The sequence below is a fragment of the Myotis lucifugus genome, unplaced genomic scaffold, assembly GCF_000147115.1.
Source record: "Myotis lucifugus unplaced genomic scaffold, Myoluc2.0 scaffold_3, whole genome shotgun sequence".
Lineage (NCBI taxonomy): Eukaryota > Metazoa > Chordata > Mammalia > Chiroptera > Vespertilionidae > Myotis > Myotis lucifugus.
In genome coordinates this window covers 14,961,786-14,981,796 of record NW_005871051.1, presented here as the reverse complement: position 1 = coordinate 14,981,796, position 20,011 = coordinate 14,961,786, and the positions used below count along the sequence as shown (strand labels likewise).

General features: G+C 36.2%; 1 protein-coding gene across 1 annotated transcript in view; it reads right to left on the bottom strand.

Annotated features, from left to right (window-relative positions):
- Positions 1–20,011, bottom strand: part of SPAG16 (sperm associated antigen 16) — a 606,360-nt gene that overhangs the window by 251,053 nt on the left and 335,296 nt on the right. The window contains exon 15 of the mRNA XM_006082484.3: positions 7,917–8,043. Coding sequence (XP_006082546.1) covers positions 7,917–8,043 — 127 coding nt within the window. The remainder of the gene's footprint in view (positions 1–7,916; positions 8,044–20,011) is intronic.

Genomic DNA, 20,011 nt, shown 5'->3' with positions numbered 1-20,011 from the left:
ACATCGCTGCTTCCTGCACACTCCCCACTGGGGATGTGCCCGCAACCAAGGCACATGGCCTTGACCGGAATTGAACCCAGGACCCTTGAGTCCACAGGCCGATGCTCTATCCACTGAGCCAAACTGGTCAGGCCCAGTATTTTCTTTTAGTTTGTTCCCTCCAGTCCTAAAATTCACTTCAATCTGTACAATTAAATATAAAAGACAGGGTAAAGTGGTGTCTTAACTATGACAAAAGTGATGTGTTGTCAAAATGTTTAAGTTGCCCAGCTGGTGTTGCTCAGTGGTTGAGCATTGACCTATGAATGAGGAAGTCACAGTTTGATTCTCGGTCAGGGCACATGCCCAGGTTTCAGCCTGATCCCTGGTAGGGGACATGCAAGAGGCAGCCAGTCAATGATTCTCTCTCATCATTGATGTTTCTATTTCTCTTTCTTCCTCTCTAAAATCAATAAAAATCTATATTTAAAAAAATGTTTAAGTTATACTAAACCCTGGTTAGAAATTTTGCTTATTCTATGCCCTCTTCCAAACACAACTTTACATCTTTATTGGGTTAAACTTAAATGAAATACATGATTATGAAGGAATTATATGTAGCTCTTAAAAATTTCAATAATTTCATAAAATTAACCTATCTGCATGTTTCAGTTAGAATCACACAAGAAACTGTAATAAGAGGGAAGTTTATATCATTATAGGCCTATCTCATGAAACAAGAAAAATCTCAAATAAAGTAAATGCCTTTACATCTTAAAAACTAGAAAAAGAAGAACAAAAGCAGCCTAAAGTCAGCAGAAAAAGGAAATAATAAAAATAGAGCAGAACTGAATGAAATACCGAACAAAATGACTATATAAATTAATACAACAAACAGTTGGATTTTTTAAAAGATTACATTCAAAACTGACAAACCCTTGGCTAGATTCATCAAGCAAAAATTTTATGTAGTGTATAAGATATGTAAAGAAATGCATTTTATTCATTAAATAACAATACTGTGAATATTTATACTAAATTGATTTAATATTTGATCATTTTATTGTATTAAAATATTTAATTTATAAAAACCTGGATTTTTCAGATAAAAGACTTCTGTATAAAAAACAAAAAAAAAATCTGATTGGTGGACCCCCCATCTATCTCACCCTTCTTCCCTCCCTCCCTTTCTTCTATATCTATTTGAGAACCTATTATGCAATCATTTTGAAATCAGAAAAGAAAGCTCAGAATTTCATGATAAGCAAATATTAGTAGGCAAACAACTCTAATAGGTTGTGACAGCTGCTAGAAGAATATCTAAAATATATTAAGTTCTTATATGTATCAGCCAATCTTTTCAGCATTTTACATGATTAATCATTCAGTCAAATTGTACCCTTATGAAATGACTACTGCTATTCACATTTTACAAATGAAGAAATTGAAACACAGAGATTTTAGACAATGAATGCCAAGGTCACACTGCTCATAAGCACCAGAATTAGGGTTTGAATGCAGGCATAATGACTGTGCACTATTACTGCGCTATAATCTCTGACATAAACACAACGCAACATACGATGTAAGCCTAGGATTCTATAGAAGCAATTAAATACATTTATTTTTCGAACATATCTGCTTGTATCACATTATTGAAGCTATTAGTTAGTACATAAAGAACCAGCAAATGTGTAAGACTTATCTTTTTTGGGGAAAAAAAAAAGAGTTTCACTTGTCAAGTTCAATATTTTAAGTATTTTATTTAAAAAAATCGCTAATTCCATGTGGTACAACGTTTTCTTTGTTGCCTCTTGGGACATCTAATCCAGAGTGGAAAAAATGGGGAGTTGTTTCGAAAAGGTGAAATAAGACTTTAAGAAGTAAATTTAACAGTTGAAGGGAGTACAGTATGTTGGTAGATAAAATAGTAAAGAAAAAGCCTTAAAAAAAAGATCTTTGCAAAATAGTGGTTAATTTCACATAGTTAGGGGATACGTGTTTAAAACTGATGCTAGCTGACATTTATTGAGTGCGGGAGCAGGACGCTTTTGCGGAGGATTTGTGCAATATGAAGGTCATTGGAGCAAGATCTCCAAAGCCAGCTGTATCCCAATATATGGATGACAATGCAATGAGGCTTTCTTTGAGTACTGCAATGTATTATTGCAATTTGGAGCACTTTGAATATTTTTAAGCTGGTTAATTTTATTGCAAACTAGTCCTATGCAGTTTATAACATTCAGAATCTTTTGTAATGAGTCAGGGAATAACCAAGAAAATGTTTCACAGAATTTCACACTGTATTTCAGCGAAATATTCTTTTAAAGTTGGCCTTAAAGATGAGTTATGCTTTTTCTCTACAAACATAAGTTATTCTAATTTGCTGACATTTTATGTAATGACAAATATTTGTCAACCATGTGCTGTAAGCAGATATTTTTGAAAAAAATATGACAATTAATCATTCCATCAAAGTAAAGGTAACATTTTAACTGAACAAAAAAAGGAACCTTTTAAAAAAAAACTTGCTCTATAGAACATTTGTTTGAAAGTCTTTCCTCTGCCACATCTACGAGGGCAATCACCTGTAAAATCTTTGGAATAAAATTCTTTTTTTAAATGTAGGAACAGAATTTTCTACTTTGAAAATATTTTAAAACTACTTCTGATTGGTTTATAAGACCAACTGGTTGATGTAAAACAAGAGAAATACCTAGAAAACTTTTAACAAAGTTCCTTTGCATCATTGGTGGGTAAATTTGACAATCCGGAATCTAACTGATAGCTATAGACCATGATTTTCCTTTTCCCTTTAGGGTTCTCTATCTTTGCAAGGGACCCTTGGTAACTTTGATGGTTCCTAAACACAAGCAGAGATCTGACTTGTGAAGCATTTAATTATAGTGTTAAAACAGTATTTTTGAAAATATAAGCACATTGAATCATCTTTTTTTTCTTCACTGAAATCTCATTTCAACACTTCTAATTTCTCAGTGAGAAGCAACAAAAAACTGGAGGCCATAATATAACAACATAGAATTGAGCCTGCTTCCTGACTTGGCTACCAGCCAGTCGGCTAACCTTGGGCAACTTAGTTCACTCTTTTAACCTTTGTTTTTCCAATTCCTAATATAGATAATAATAGTAATTCCAGTAATGATTAATGGATGGTATAAGTAAAGTGTAGGTATTAAATAAGTCTTAATCAGAAAATTACCTCTTGGAATAGTGGGCTCTGGCACAAAATGCCAAAACTAGAGTTACACTGAGTATATCGCGATTACTACAACATTTTAAAATAATTTATCTCTATGCTTGCTTCTTAGTAGACTACGTGTTCATTGAGGGCAGGGACCCTGTTACAGTCAACAATGCAGAAGCCAGAATGTTGCCTGCCACCAAGATCGTCAATAAGTATTACTAAGTTGAATGTGGCTGAGGATTAAAACCCAGAGAGAAAAGGTGCAAGCTCTGACCTTGTTTCCATGTTCTGGCATATGAATCATGCCAGACTCCTCTGAGAGTTCACCAGATTCCCATCTCAGAAAACCAACAGGCCTATGTAGGGTGCAGGCAGAAGTGTGGAGTGGACAATGGATTAGGTACCAGACAGGATTCAAGAGTTTAACTTTTTTGGTGAGTTCTTAGTTCTGCTTTATAGAAACTCGGAGTGATCAGTTACTGAATCTTTTGGTTAAAATTAAGTCAGGAAAACGCTATATGTTGAACAAGAACAGTTAGTCTAGGGAGCAAAGCATGGCCACCAAAGGCAGTCCAGGACATGAACTCTGTGTCTGATTCATAGCAAGAGAATAGATGTCAGCAACTCTGACCATTGCCAACCCAGCTCTGAACAGCTCACAGGTGTATTACTCGTTCTAGTCTATGCTTTACTGCACTCTGAGCACATCTTGGCTTTCAAATCACAGATGTATATTGGGATTTTTCATGTTGCTTTCTGGGGGGGCATCACAAGTTTTCACTAAAAATTTCATTGCATTTATTTTAAATTGGCTTTCAAATCACAGATGTATATTGGGATTTTTCATGTTGCTTTCTGGGGGGGCATCACAAGTTTTCATTAAATACTATATTATGCATCATATCTGGCAATAATAAATCTTATATTTCAATTTTAATAATGAAATAATCTTACTGTTTCATAACTTTGAGGAAAAGTACCGCATGTAGTCCTGCTAAGCTGAGTAATTTCATGGGTTTCCAAACTGCAAGCTATTTAATAGCCTCTCTTTTGTAATTATAGAAATTTATATCCCTCTCCTCATCTCCCACAAAACCCAGAGCTGATCTGTACAGCTGACTCAGAGACTGACTTAGAGGTTGGCACATTCATCATTTTTGACAAGAAGCTGTTAGATTAGGTTAATGATTTAAGACTAGTATATGTTTGGGAATGGGAGAAAGAAGCTTAAAACTAATTTATAGGAATATAATCCACTGGTCATTTTCATGTTTCATCAAAAATATTTTAGAGGATGTCTCAATACTAATTGATCCCATTAAGGTGACAAAATGTACTGTTCTTGCTTTACTAAGAAGAGAAGAAAGTCGTTCATCTCCTGTTAGGTTCAGATTTTAGTATAACCTGAAAGTTTACAATTTTCCAAATAATTAACATAATCTTAAAGTTATAAAAAAAGATTGGCATACTATGGGTTCAGTTGATGTTACAAGTCAAATAACATCAGTATGTTGTGCATTTTTTATTATATCATAGAAGGAACTATAGCGATCCTGGTTACCCTTTTCAATATGTCATAATATGCAACTATAACAATTAATTCACATTTAACTCCTTCATGAACCATTGAGATACTAACAGCTAATAATTCTATATTATGTAAACAACATATAACATGTACATTTTTAAAACTATGTGTACAAAATGAATTTTTAAAAATCTGGTTATGTTGCCGAAACCGGTTTGGCTCAGTGGATAGAGCGTCGGCCTGCGGACTGAAAGGTCCCAGGTTTGATTCCGGTCAAGGGCATGTACCTGGGTTGCGGGCACATCCCCAGTGGGAGATGTGCAGGAGGCAGCTGATTGATGTTTCTCTCTCATCGATGTTTCTAACTCTCTATCTCTCTCTCTTCCTCCCTGTAAAAAATCAATAAAATATTTTAAAAAATCTGGTTATGTCAAGATTTTCTGTTTTGTGTTTTAAATACTGAGGTACATCTAAAATAAAATCACTAGTAGTGCCAAATGCAACTTTAGTGAAATGAGTCTGTTTAATTCTAGAGTTGTTTTCACACGTTATTTGTAAATTTGTATATGATTATTTTATTTAACACCCTGCCTTGTCTAATTATCAATATACTAAACAGGGTGACTTTCCCTTTGTTTTATATACTAAATCTATATTACAGATGCCAATTTAAAGATATATATATATATATATATATATATATATATATATATCCATCAGGTTTGAAAACATTTTCAGAAAATAAACACATTACATGGACTTTATTTCTAATTATTGATACATTTACCATTATTTATAATATTTTATTTATACCAAAATATTTTAGAGAATTTTCTTAGTATTAATAAATATAAAGCTAGTATGCATACTAAAAATAAAATTACAAAAATAATTTTAACATTATATATTTTAATTTGTGATTAAACCAGTTAAAGTATATATTAATATTGATTAAACTAATGTTCTTTGGATTCACAATCTTCCCATGCACCTCTTCAATATCCATATGCTCCTCTATGCTAATGGCCCTGTACAGGCTGAGTCCCTCTTTTTGCCTGTCTCAGAGCTACTGTGGGAAATAAAAACAGTACATAGAGAGCTCCCAGCACTAGGTAGGAAGGTTAGCATCAATAAAAAACTCCATGCACTTAAGGCAGATTTATGAGAAGCAAGTTCTCATAATAAGGACAGTTGTACGTACTTCCAAGTATTAGTGCTTTAGTTTTGTACATGAGAGAAAGTACATAAGAGACACACTTTCTGAGAACACTCCGTTAAAGCACTTTGAGAGACAGGAAAGAAAAAACTGAAATTAAGAGAAAATGAACATAAAATTTAGGTCACTGCTAAATGAATATTTTCCCTATGAGTTTTCCCTTACCAATTGCTTTTATATGCACTTCACATCTAAGTGTTTGGACTAAATGCATCTAAAATCTTGCTTTTCCATTGATGCTCCATTAGCAGAAGTGAACTCTACTGCATCAGGGTCCAAGCTATTTTAAAAAGGCTGTGGGATCTTTGTACCCCACAACAAATCACTGTGATTTTATTCTTTAGTCAGTATCCACAGTGTGCTCTTGACTCCTGCCTCCTCAGAAGTCTAAAGCTCTGCAACAAGTGAGTTGGTGTCTAAGGCACTTGCAGCTCTACCTAAGGACTTCTTGTTCTCTGTTCATCCTGAATACATTTGCCTTAGAGGACTAAACAGAGCCCCTCGAACTGAACTTGGGTCCCTGTTCACACCATCTGTATGACATCATCATACTCCCTTATTGATGTCAATCCTATGTTGTATAAGGGAAGACAAATGGGGGAATTCATAGTTGCATTTTCTTACTAACCTAGGAACCAGATACTGTGGATATCTCTTTCTTTTTCCTATGGTCTCCTGGAGTTTTGGTTTTCTTAATTATTTTCATTAAATGTTGCTAAGAATGAATATGGAGATCCTCCTGTTTTGCATATCTTGGCATACCTCAAATTACTAAAATCTGTGTTCAATAAGCATTTCTATTATCTCTCCTCTTTCCTGCATTTTCACCTTCTTTCTATCCCCCTTCTTTCCCCCCCTAATCAAATAAGCATGTTGTCTTATATCTGAACAAAGGAGGAGCCTTTATCTGACCCTAGAGCTACAATCTTTTCTCCTCTTCATCTTCACAGCTAAACTATTTGAAAATGTAGTCCCCACATTTCATATCCATTTCTTCACATCTAAATGTCTCTCCAAGCCACAGTAATCCAGGACTGTCCATTTTAGCACTGAAAATCCCATGGCCCAGGAAACTCCTCAGTCCTAGAAAACCTGGGATAATTATTCGCCCTGCCCTAAATCCCCCCTCCTCCTATAATCTCCAGCTACAATCACTTCAAATTCTGAAGTTAAATCCTTTATATTTAATCCATTAATTTGTTTTCACAATCTCCTAGTTCAAATGCTCATCTGCCTCTAGCCTGTTGTACTAGCCTCTACAATGACACTGATTCCCTCATCCTACTATCAATCTTTCTAAAAGGCAAATCTGATTCTGTTACCCCGCACAGCAGTATAACACTTCAATCAGCTACTCATGACCCTGTATTTGCCCATCTGTATACCCTGGCCTGACATTTCTTTCTTCTTCCTTAAGTTCTATTCAAACATATTATTACTCCCACAATACGCTATTGTAGCATCACCCTTCATGGCTTTGTACATGTGCTGCTCTTTCCTGCAATCCACCTTTCTCAAAATTACCTGATATATTCTACTGACCCGCCAAATCTCAGCTCAGGAAAGCACAGCCTACTCTTGGAAGCCATCCACACTCTTCCAAGCAGACGAGGGTCCTCCTGCTTGCTTTTCTGCTGTACCTTGTATATTCTTTTATTTTAACACATACCTCATAATCTTTTTCTTCCTTCCCTATTTAATTACACTTAAGGAGAGGCACTCTATGTTTTCCTTTCATATGGGCGGCACCAGCAGCATTTCTATTTCAATAAATAATTGAAATAATGTTTAATGAAGTAATGAAATTATTTTTATAGCCCTTACATTTCAGAGGCAGGATAGATAAGAGTACATCAACAGGAGCTTTTAAATAGAAACTTACAACCTGCCCTTGCACAATGACTTTGTAAGTTGTATTCATTACCCCGAAGAGTGACTAAGAGTCACTGGGTTTAATAAAACTGGGAAAAACTTGACAATTTTCTTACCGTCCTTGCATCCCATATAGACAGGGACTTATCTGCAGAAGCTGTGAGAAGCGTGTTGGAGCAAGGAAAGAACTCAATGCTGTTGACGGAGTCTGTATGTCCATACAAAGTATATCGGCATCTTTCACTGTAGAGAGAGAAATTAAGAGTTAAAATTGGAGTTAGCACCTATGTGTTCCTTATGCTGTCTAATTGTATAGAACAATGTTGATAAAACAGTTTAAATATCTAAGGTATAAAGTGGTTTAAATGGCAAAATGTACAAGAACAGTATTTTTTAAAAATATATTTTATTGATTTTTTACAGAGAGGAAGGGAGAGAGATAGTTAGAAACATCAATGAGAGAGAAACATCGATCAGCTGCCTCCTGCACACCTCCCACTGGGGATGTGCCCACAACCAAGGCACATGCTCTTGACCAGAATCAAACCTGGGACCTTTCAGTCTGTAGGCCAATGCTCTATCCACTGAGCCAAAACCAGTCAGGGCAAGAACAATATTTGTTTTAATTCTAAAACTACCTTACTTTCTAAGCACTTTATAAATTAGTAGCATGAAACTGACTAAATTTAAATTATCTTTAATTTAAAAAGTCACTTGCTAAAGCCATCTTTATACTATCTAATTTATTCCTTATCATGAATGACTACATAGAAATTGTTCCCATATCATAAATGAATATGCTGAGAAAAGAAAACAGTCCACTAACATGTTAAGAACAGATAAACTGCTTTAAGTCTTTTTTGTTTCTTTCCCCCTCAACTTTAACTGTGCATTAGAATCGCCTGAGATACTTTCAGCCCATACTTAGCCTCAAGGCCCACATATTCTATTTCAATTGGTCTGAGATGGAGCCTCAGCATTAGTGTGAATTAATGTCCCCTCTTGGTGATTATAATTTGCCTTCAGGGATGAGAATCTAAACCAATGGTTTTCAAAGGGTTTTACACAGGCCGACAGCATCAGCATTTCTTGGGAAGATATCAAAATGCAAATTCTCCAGACTCATCCTCTGGGATTGAGGCCCAGAGACCTGTTTTAAGAAGCTCTCTATGTAATTCTGATTCAGGCTACAGTTTGAGGACCACTGATCTAAACTGTTAGAAATAACTGAAAAGAAAAGACAACTGCAGTTTTGCCCCCCCCCCATTTTATGAAAGGGCTGTTCTTACTGAAAGAGGGTATATACACAGCACTATCTATTACTCTTCATTTGTAATGTTTAATTGCTTTTAATTAACTTTATTTATAAACCCATTTCAAAAATTGACAAAGAGTGGATATAAGGTAACTAATAATACTGTGAACAGATGAGTCAATATAAGTACATTTTTAATATGATGACCCATTAGTTAAGCTCTGATCAGTATAATGCTTTTTTAAAAAATTCTTTATTGTTTAAAGTATTACATGTAGTATTACAAATATCTCCTTTTCCCCCCATTGGCCTCTCCCAGGCAACCCCCACTCCCCAGCACATGACCTCACCCCACTAGTGTCTGTGTCCATTGGTTATGCTTATATGCATGCATACAAATCCTTTGGTTGATCTTTTATGCCCCCCCCACCTTAAGGACTTAAATAGACTTTTCAAAAGTGGACATTCAGAAGGCCCAGAGACACATGAAAACATACTCAAAGTCACTAATCATTTGAGAGGTGGAAAACAAGACGACAATGAGATACCATCTCACACCTGTCAGAATGGCTATCATCAACAATTTGACAAACGACAAGTGCTGACAAGGATGTGGAGAAAAACGAACCCTCGTGCACTGCTGGTGGGAATGCAGACTGGTGCAGCCACTGTGGAAAATAATACGGAGTTTCCTCAAAAAACTAAAAATGGAACTCCCATTTGACCCAGTAATCCCACTTCTAGGAATATATCCCACGTATAATACTTTTTGTCTGAATTATTGATAACTTTAATTAGCTAATTTCTGATGCACTGTATGTCCTTCCATAGAATTGGGTTTATATTCATTTATTCTTCAATTTTTGAAATTCTTCATAAGTTCTGGTTCCTTTTATTATGACAGCTATCTTCTAAAGATGAATGGCAAAAGAAGGGAAATGAACTTAGGTTATCACTAATTTCTAACCGTATTTATTGTCTTCCACAAAGACATATCACCAAGTATGTTACTGACCTGTTGCCTGAAGTGCATCTCTCTTCCAATTTTGTATTTTAAAGTATAGATGTAGCTGTTGTAATACCTTCAGGACAGCCTGTATTTTCATTGTATATGCTCCTGATCCCCTACCACCTTCCATCTGCCTCACCTATGGAATCTTCTTTATCTCCATTATCTAACAATAGGAATGTCTCATTAGGATTTACATTTCTAATCCCAATAGAGTAACCCGTACTGTACTTCTCCTCTCACCATAAACAACTATAAAATTACACATATTGTATAAGGCAACTGTTGCTGGCATTGAACTAAACACAGTGCAGTTTGGAAATCCCTTAACGGAGGGAAAAACAACATGAGCGCCATGGCCTCTGTGTTTTCTGCTTGGAAGCACTTCCCCCTATCAGCTGCAGTGGTGGAAGGAACCCCATTAGAACTAAAGTCTCACTGAGCCCACGGGCAGTGAGATCAGTCTGGTTGCTGAATGCCTGAATTTGCAGGGTAGGGAACTTGAGCAAAAGAGGCTGCACTGGGAAGGGCAGTAGTTTGTGTGAGGATTTATTATGAATCATCAGCCAAGGTCTAGAGGGCATTTCTACAGAAGGTTCCAGGAGCCTCGAAGAGATTTCCTCTCTGTAGGTGAGAACTGCCAGGGACCAGGCACTGCGGGAAGACATTGGACTTTAATGCCAAGCGGAGTGGAGAGAACTTACTGAGGACCTCACACTTTCAGTTGGGACTGCGGAAAGATTCCACCCTAGAAGCAAGAGTCAAATTCATGAATTAAGTTCAAAACTCAAATAAACTTTTCTGACCAAAGAATAAAACCAAGCTGTAGGGCAAAAATAACTTGCCTAAAATTTAACTGATTGCTAAAACAGAATTAACTACCTTTCATGGAAAGACCACCTAACACAGACTCCCTACAATCGCAATTAACAATATTTAGCATATAATTTTTAAGTAATTAATACTGTAACTGCTCAGAAATTTCATTTCTTTAATATGACCTTTTATCCTTTTCTTCCTTTTGATTCAAACTGGCCTCATCTAGCACCCTGATTCGCCTGCCTCTTTGTCCCTGCACATCACTCCCTTAGTTATTAAGCTCTCGGGACAATGACAAAGCCTTGACCATAGAGACAGAGTTCTAATAAAACTAGAGATGACATTTAGGCCTCAGTTCTATTTCAGATCCAAAATGACCCCACTGACCACATCTTTGTGAAATCAGATGAAGTAACACCATGGCTGACATCAGGGCCAGGTGCACTGATCAACTACTCCCTACCCTAGTGTTGACCAATCAGTAGAGACCACAACCGTGACTATGACCCTAACTCCTTAGTCACCATGAATAATGATTGTTCCCCTATATAAACCCATCCCTTAGAAGCCAATGGGGAGCCAGATCTTTGAACATTAGCTCACTTTGACTCTGGGTGTGGTGCCATTTCCTCAACTAATAAACTTCTACTTTCTTTGCTGAAAAATCCTGTTCCCATCTTATTTGGCTTTGACACATGCAGGCAAATGGACATCAGTAGTTAGTAACACTACACATGTGAAGATGCTGAAAATGTGACATATATATATATATATATTTGTGAATAACTGAATATTTATAGTAATCCTATTCTTGTCAAGTATGTTTTTCATACACACATGGATCAAGTAACATACAGGTTCACAGAGAGAAAGAGAATCTTTAATATTTGGAATAGCTATTCCATTGACATATATGTCTTCTGCTTTCTCAAGGCATGAAATATATAGCTGCTGGGAGGTGTTTTATGTTTAATTAAAAGGAAATAAAAAGAAAAGAAAACACAAAGATAGACAAAATTTCATAAAAATTTAACAAAATCAAGCAAGATAATATAAAGCGATACAGATTATTGCAATAAAAAAGAAAGATATATGTGAACAGCATCAGAAAAATATTAAAGTATGGTTCATATTTCTAACCTCCTATGAGCAATTACTGAAATAAAAGTTCCATCTGTGACAAAATCAAGCAATACACTTTGGAAGTGGTTGATTAGTAGCAACTTATTAAAAGGCCATATTTATTAAATAGAATAAAACTAAATAGGATTTTTATTATTTTTAATTGGAGCATTTCAACATATAAAGAATTATGCATTTACTTTAATTTTTTACATAAAGAATTAGCCATTAAACTAAGTATTCTATTTTCAAAATTTGGTAATATTTTTAAAGGAAAATGCAACAGTATTATGAGTATACTTATGTCATCACAATAAAGACCTAAGAAAAACAAATACACAGGAAATACACAATCTAAGTAATGTCTGTCCTTATGTATTATATGCACTACTGAGAAGGAAAAAAAATGGTGCACATTCACAATTTATATTCGGGGTTTGTCTGTTATCATTAAAACCTAATTCAATTATTTTGGAGTGATTATTCATTTAAGGTGGTGCGGTAGATGAAGCAATTTCTCAATTATACATTAAAGTTCACATAGCTTCCCAAATGAAAAGGAAAGGATGGGTTTTCTTACAGCTTAAGGGAAGAAAGAACTGCTCAAGGGGGAAAGAAATCGGCTCCGGAGTCACTGGCTAAAGGTGGGGGCATTCCAGGCAGAGGAGTTGCAAGAGCAGGCTTGTGAGAGATTAATTAGCTGCCAGAGAAGGAAGTCCTACTCAGAATTCCTTTGCAAGGTGAAAATGGACTAAAGTGATGGAGCATGACAGCACCGTAAGAAATGGAAGTGATTTGTACATTTCCATCAAAAACATAAACACTGAAGCTTGATGCAATTTTCTCTCTGTTGCCCTGTCTGCTGGTTTCCTATCATTTTTGTAGGCAGAAGTTAGTTCACAAGCAATAGCTCATTCTTCACTTACCTCCTGCCTTTTTTTTTATTTCCCTTTGTCTCCTCTATTTTCTTTCCCTGCCCCCTTGATTTAATTTATTATTCTAGTAACCGAATGATGGATATTTTTCTGAACTTTCCACTCGCTGTAAAACAAAGCTATCTATTCTTCTACAGCAGTTACATTTTCATTTAAAATGCATTTCCCATACATATGTTAACTCATAAGACTTCACCATTTCTCCTTTGTGAGGCATTCAATTTTAGAGGTTTTATTTTATTTTTTGGTGTGTTTGTCAACACTATAATATTGAATATGAAACCGTACCTTTAAATTTAAGGCTTGTATGAATTTAGAGATCAATAAAATGTGGTTAATGGAATTATGAAGCATTTACAAAAGGCAGCAGCAATATATGTTTAAGTAAATATGAAGAAAAGGGTCCAAAAGATCTATCCTTATTTTGAAAAAATGAACTGGAATTCATTATCTTATTAACCCTTAGTAAGACCTGGATTTTAAATAGTATTTATATAATTGAGCCAACATACAATGATAAAATATTTCATGGGGTTTATCTTTATGAAATACTATCTAAAATAAACATAAGTGAAACCTATTTAAATCCTCATATTGCAATTCATAACATTCAAGTTCAGTGAGGGATCCCTCCTGTCTCTGGATCATTTATTAAATATATATATATATATATATGTTCTAAAACCCACCAGATTGCTTATCTCAGCAAGGCAAACTCTTCAGGTGACATCCAAATTTTGACCTCAGATGTCAACAACATGTTAATAATGAGAGCCTTTTGTTTGCTCTGTATTACCACAAATAATATAAAAACCTTCACCGGGCAATAATTTCTTTTCTGTTACTGTGGAATTCAGTTGAACAGTTAGTGAAATTTAAATAAAATCTACCAGTGAGTCTGCCACAAACTCTACCTTCAAGTTCTCTATAATCTATCATGAAATAATAATCTGTGATGTGTTCCGAGTACCTCATGGAGGAAAGATCATGAAAAGGTCACAGTCCCTGGACAAGGAAAGTTCTTGTCCAAAACCCTAAACCATAAACATACAGTCTGAGCATTACTTCGAAATGGTAATAACACTTCACAAATGTAAAGGGCATGTTCCTGGTGAACTCAAATACCTGAAATGCAGCCAGGAGGTTGGGAATAAAAGCAAAGGTGAATTAATAAAATAACTGTAATAGAGCTGAGCACTCAGAGTATTAAGTCCTCACTCAGACTCATTGGACAGTCAACTGAATTGTTTTTGTTAAGGGTGTGGGTGCAGGGGGTGGTTAAGAGGTTGCCCTGCTGTGCAAGTTGATAACAGTGGATGCTTAGCAGCAAATGGCAGTAAACTGGGAAATGGAAAAAATAAAATGAAAAGACCAAATATTGGAATGGCAACCTGAGGAAAATTAGTAAAGGCAAAAGGAAATAACTCTTTTTACTACACAGTTCCTACATTTAACAGTAAGCATCTATTGAGTGCTTACTGTTCTAATTTACATATATTAACACCCTCAAGTGCAGTTGCCCCTGTGAGTTGCCCACTTGCTAAACGCCATTCATAACCCCCAATCAATGCTTTTGCAGACATTCCCAGATGTGGGCATGCACAGAATGGCAAAAAATTAGTCACATGATGTGCACATTCCCTGCTGAGGTCAAACTAGGCAAAGCTCTGCCTTCTTATTTCAAGTCTCATACTATATATACAAGGGGTCCTTTGTGCAGCTTTAGTGCCACTGTTTTCACATTTTTGTGCTTTTCATAGTAATTTGCTGTTCAAAATGGCCTTCAAGTGTAGTGTTATCCAGTGTTCCTAAGAGCAAGAAGGCCATGATGTGACTTATGGAGAAAATACGTGGGTTAAATAAGCTTTGTTCATGCGTGAGCTATATAGCACTGTTGACTATGAGTTCAAGGTTAATGTATCAACAATATATAGTAAACAAGGTGCCTTTAAACAGAAATACACACAAAACAAGCTTATATATTGATTGCTTGATGAACCATCCTGCAGGAAACTAACCCTGTGTTTCTCTCAGAAACGAGGATTTCATATTCACCAATTCAGTGTTTGCTGTGACTTTATAGAATATAGCTGACTACCTTAAATTACAAGAACCAACTGCACTGATAAGTTTTACAGTTTAAAGATAAGAAAATCTTGATATACAGAATCCTGGTAACTAACTCAGTATTACACAGGTAGTTAGTGATGGAGGTACCATCCCTCCCCCAAATAGTTGGCTTAAGACCATGAACTTTTATCCACTATCTACACTATCTTCCTCATTGCACTGCATAATATAATGCCAACTGAGGACCTTGAATCACCAGCCATTGATGAAATTATGCTCCGCAGGCAGAACAATACTACATATATTTCATAGAAAGTTACTTTAAGAAATAGTTACTATTGAAATAGTTCAGTGCTTGAGGTGAAGCATTATCAAAAAATTAATTTCTTTTAGCCTATCCTCACATAGGCCAGACAGATCAACTTTTATGAATTAGAAGCACTTTTAAATTTAGGTAAAATAAATGTTATCAGGTCTGGCATAGTGGTACATACATTGTAGTCAATTTGTACTGTTCACAAGACAATGGTACACATCTCTCCCTAGTTCCACATTTAGTGACTTCACCAGGGAATTTGAAACTTGTCATGATGGGAGACTTAAACCATGGAAACTGACAAGTGCCACACACCAGGGTTTTGTTTTTCTGAGAGTAGTTTATGAGTATTCCACTGCCTAATCCCAATATCTTTAGTTCAGCCAGAATTTCTTTATATTTCAAATTTATTAAAGATTTCTTTAAAAATCCCACTCATCACTTGATCACACCTTGCATGTATAACGAGTGTTTCCTTTGCATCCTTTATTTTATTTATTTTGTGTTGTTTTGATGTTTATATATTTTATAATCCAGCACATTTGATATGGTGAGAATAAATGTCAGTGCCTTGGTTCTTAAGAACGCAATACCAAACTATTTCCTTAGCAATTCCTGACTCTTCCTTTACATTCTGAGCTTAGGCTTGAACCTACTAAACAAATTCAAAGTATTCTTTTTCCTGAAGGACAGAAAGGGCTAGAAGTGAGATTGTCACATTGACTCATGGTCTAGGTGTCTGAAGTTAATAGACTAAACGAAATGGTTACTTATGCTTTAGAACCTGTGTCTTATGATGTGGAACCATGGAAGGCAATCCTTCATGTGCCTGAACCTCAGACCGAATGAGAAAGTGAACGCTCACATGCTTCAATCACACGCTGCTGCTTTTTTTTTGTCCTGTAGTTAGATGAGTTTCTAAAGAACTTTGGATTCTAAAAATTCTATAATTCAAACCTATCAACCACCTTTTTAATGTCTTGTTTTTTACATACAAACAAATCAACAGAGTTGTTTTGAAATTTTTTTTTCTTGCAAACAAAGCTTTAAACAAAATAGGAGATAAAGTAGCTTTAAAGATCATTGTAAGCAACTTCATTGTTAATGGGAAGTTGATCAATAGATGTAACATTTAGTACTTTAAATCCAAAAAACACTTCTGAAACCTTCCATTCAATTTTCTTTTTACAAGATATTTTAATATAATATGGTCAAAAGTAGCCACATTGATACATTTGAATCTTATACTCCTTTTCCTTTCCATATCAAGACTTTGAAAGAGAGTTTAGTCAGAAGCCAGGATTGGGAAAAAAGGTTGATGACAAGGGGCAAGATCTCAAGCCACCATAGCTGGACTCTAGGAGAGTAGGGAGCCCAGCAAGCACAGCAGAAAGGAGAGGAAGCAGGGCTGAAATGAGGGGGGATATCCTGAGATATCCAGAGTCTGGAATGTTGGGGGGGCGGGGCGGGGGAGATTTCAATATGGGTTTCCCTCATGCTCAGAATTTTATTCAAAGCTGGGGTTTCTTGTCCTGACTAGTGTGGCTCAGTTGGTGGAGCATTGTCTTGCACACAGAAAGGTCTCCTGGTCTCCTGTTTGATTCCTGGTCAGGACACATGCCCAAGTGGTGGGTTCAGTCCCTGGTTGGGGTGCATATGGGAAGCAACTAACTGATGGTTCTCTCTCACATGAATGTTTTTCTCTCCCTCTCTCTCCCTCTCCCTTCCTCTCTCTAAAATCAATAAAACACTAAAAAAAAAAAGAAGAAGATTGGTGTCTTCTGACCATAAAGAGGTGAAAAACTGAATGGACCCACAACACCCATCTGCCACATCACCCCATTTGTTTCCTTCAGAGCACCAATCACTGGGTGAACTTAGCTTGATTGTTTTTGTCCTTGTGCTCTCTCACACCCTTCTGTCCTGCTTAGAGTTATATGCTCCATGAGGGCACCATTACTTCCCGATACTTAGCCCTCAATCCAATCTCCTTCCCTTTGGATTTCATTTTAAAATAATGAATATATTGTTTTAAAATAAACTTAACTGAGCCATATGTGGATTTTAATTAGCTTAAAAAAAGAAATAATTATATGGCTAACACAAATGTTCCAAGAACTAATTCCCCCTGAAGAAACTGTAGAAACTACCAGTTTATTTTTTCTCATCTAAAAGTGGAATCTCATTAGCTTAAACTTCTTGTCTTAATTCACAAGCGTATTCATAGGAACAAGACTTTATTAAGAGTATTAAATTGATAAATCCTATGTCATCCTTCTAAATGGTATCAACTGGTGGTCCCATTTTTCCAGTGTATTACTTTGGAATGTGAGTAACAATGAGCATTTTAAAATATTTGAATGAGAACAAAACCATTGGCAGGGAAATGTTGGGAAACATTTGAAGCCTACCAGGGGACCTTCAGTGTTGTCACAGCACATCTAGTATACAATGCTCCTTGCAACCTAATTATCCCTTGGTTGCTGCCATCAGCTGTCCAGAATAACTGGACACAGAATGGTCTTAGCCCCCACTGTCTCTATCTGCTATCTACATCTAACACCCTTCTGAGTTGGAAAAAACAAAGTTTATAGCAACACTTCTGATAGAGTTATTTTTAACATCTAAAGAAAAATTGTATGGAACTGTCTGTACACTCTCATCTGTCTGTCCCTGGAGTGTCTTCCTATTTCTTTTTCTTCTTACTCTTTAATAAATTCTATAACAACCGAAGGCAAGAATGAGAGATGGAGATCATGGGCAGAGGTTACATGGAACTCTAGAAGAAATACAATTAAACCCAGCTTGAACTTCCTAAGTCAGGATACATTTCTTTATGAATGCCCTCCCTGGAAATGAAAATACTGGAAATGGTAAACAATTTAAATACATGTCGTTTTTCTCAATCAGTCCAACTCTCTCCTGTTGGTCCTCCTTCTCTCCAGACCCAAGGGCTTTATCCCCACCAAGCAAGAATATAAAATACATAAAAACATTTAAAAAGACAAAAACAGAAAGGGCAGACAGTTTAGTAATAGCATTGGAAGAGCTTCCTCATTACTTTACTATCATTTCAGTTAGGGATACAATGGCTTTACACCTGCCTTTACTCAATATCTCTATACTGAATACAGTGACTATACATTCCAGATTCCTTGTCATAATTTAGCTGCTAGGTATTTATTTTAAATCTGTATTTTGAAATGAATTTCTTTATCACAGTGAGCCTGGTTGATGTCAATGTGTGAGATTATTTCTCTATGACCGAATAATCTGTTGAAACATTAATCCACATTATTTTCCTCCTGTTTTCCCCCAATCCCTTAGTTGAAGAGGGAGAGAGGCTTTGTAAATCCTTGCATCTGGATGTTGGATGGACAGACAGCAGAAACTACACAGAGGCAAAGGTATTTCTCATCTTTTGTTAAACTCTCACCTCAAGCAAGTCATCTTTGAAGGATGGAAACCTGCTGGAAAGCTTTTAAGGATGAGGAAAAAGAGTGAGAGGGATTTCCTTGAAGAGGGAAAAAAGGGGTATGGATGCTTGTCAGGCTTTGTGAGAAGGAATGGTGTATCACTCACTGCAGTGCCTGGAGAAGGGGACCAGATCTCCGAGGGAAAGGCCACCTGGTTCATGTGAGAGGTTGCTTCCCAGGCCCAAGGCTCACCCTTTGTCCAAAAACCCTCTAGGTATGACACCAAAATGCAGACATCCCCATGAAGCTGGGACACTGAGAAGTATGTTGATAACATGACTAGGGGTGTCCTGATTTCCAGTGGTGAATGAGGTCCTAGGTCATCTGCACAGTTCTAGGGAATGGATGCACGGATAATGCCTAAGTTATAATTTCCAGCTAGGCTTCTGAGAAAGAGACACAAGTTCAAATTATCTTGATTTCTAGAAAACAGGGATTCATAATCAGGGGTTATACTAGTATATGCATCACATAATTAGAGTGAGTCCATGGATATTATTTATGGCAGGGAGAGAAAGACGTTAGGAGGGGTGGAGTCAGTCTTTTCTACGCTACAGCATGAACACCTCCACGGTCCTCTCAACCCTGGATCTGCTTTCCCTGACTCCCCCAGATTTCCTGGAGGCCTCCCGGGCTCTCTTCCAGGTGGGCCGACCTGACAGTAGTCCAGGCTACTCATCAGTTCCCTAAGGGCTTTGGCTGTTGTTTCTAAAACATATTTACACGTAGTAGCTTTTCTACTTCATAATTCTCAGGTCAAGCTTTGGTGAGCATCTAGCTAATTTAATAAATTCATCCTACTGCTAATAAAATCAGAAGGATGCATAAGACGACTTCCTTTAATCTAGTGTCCACCAGCCTTTTTCTCTTGGGTCTGTTCCACCAGGGAATATTTTTAATAGTTAACATCTGAATTTCATCTAAATACTATGTAAAAACCATAATAAAGCTATTTATTGATTCTTCTTCTGAGAAAAATCATTCTAATTGTAGGGATATTACTCCATACCAGAAAAAAACACACACAAAGAAGATAGTAAGCTGATAGCAAAATAGATATCTGTGGTCACAAAGGACCTTGTAATACCATTAAATTGCATGACTAAGTCAATTGTCTCTGTTTGCATCTGTTCTTGATTTTGAAAATAATTTTGCTCCATTGATGTCTTTAAACAAAGTATATCCTTTTTATCTCCTTTATTTTGTAAC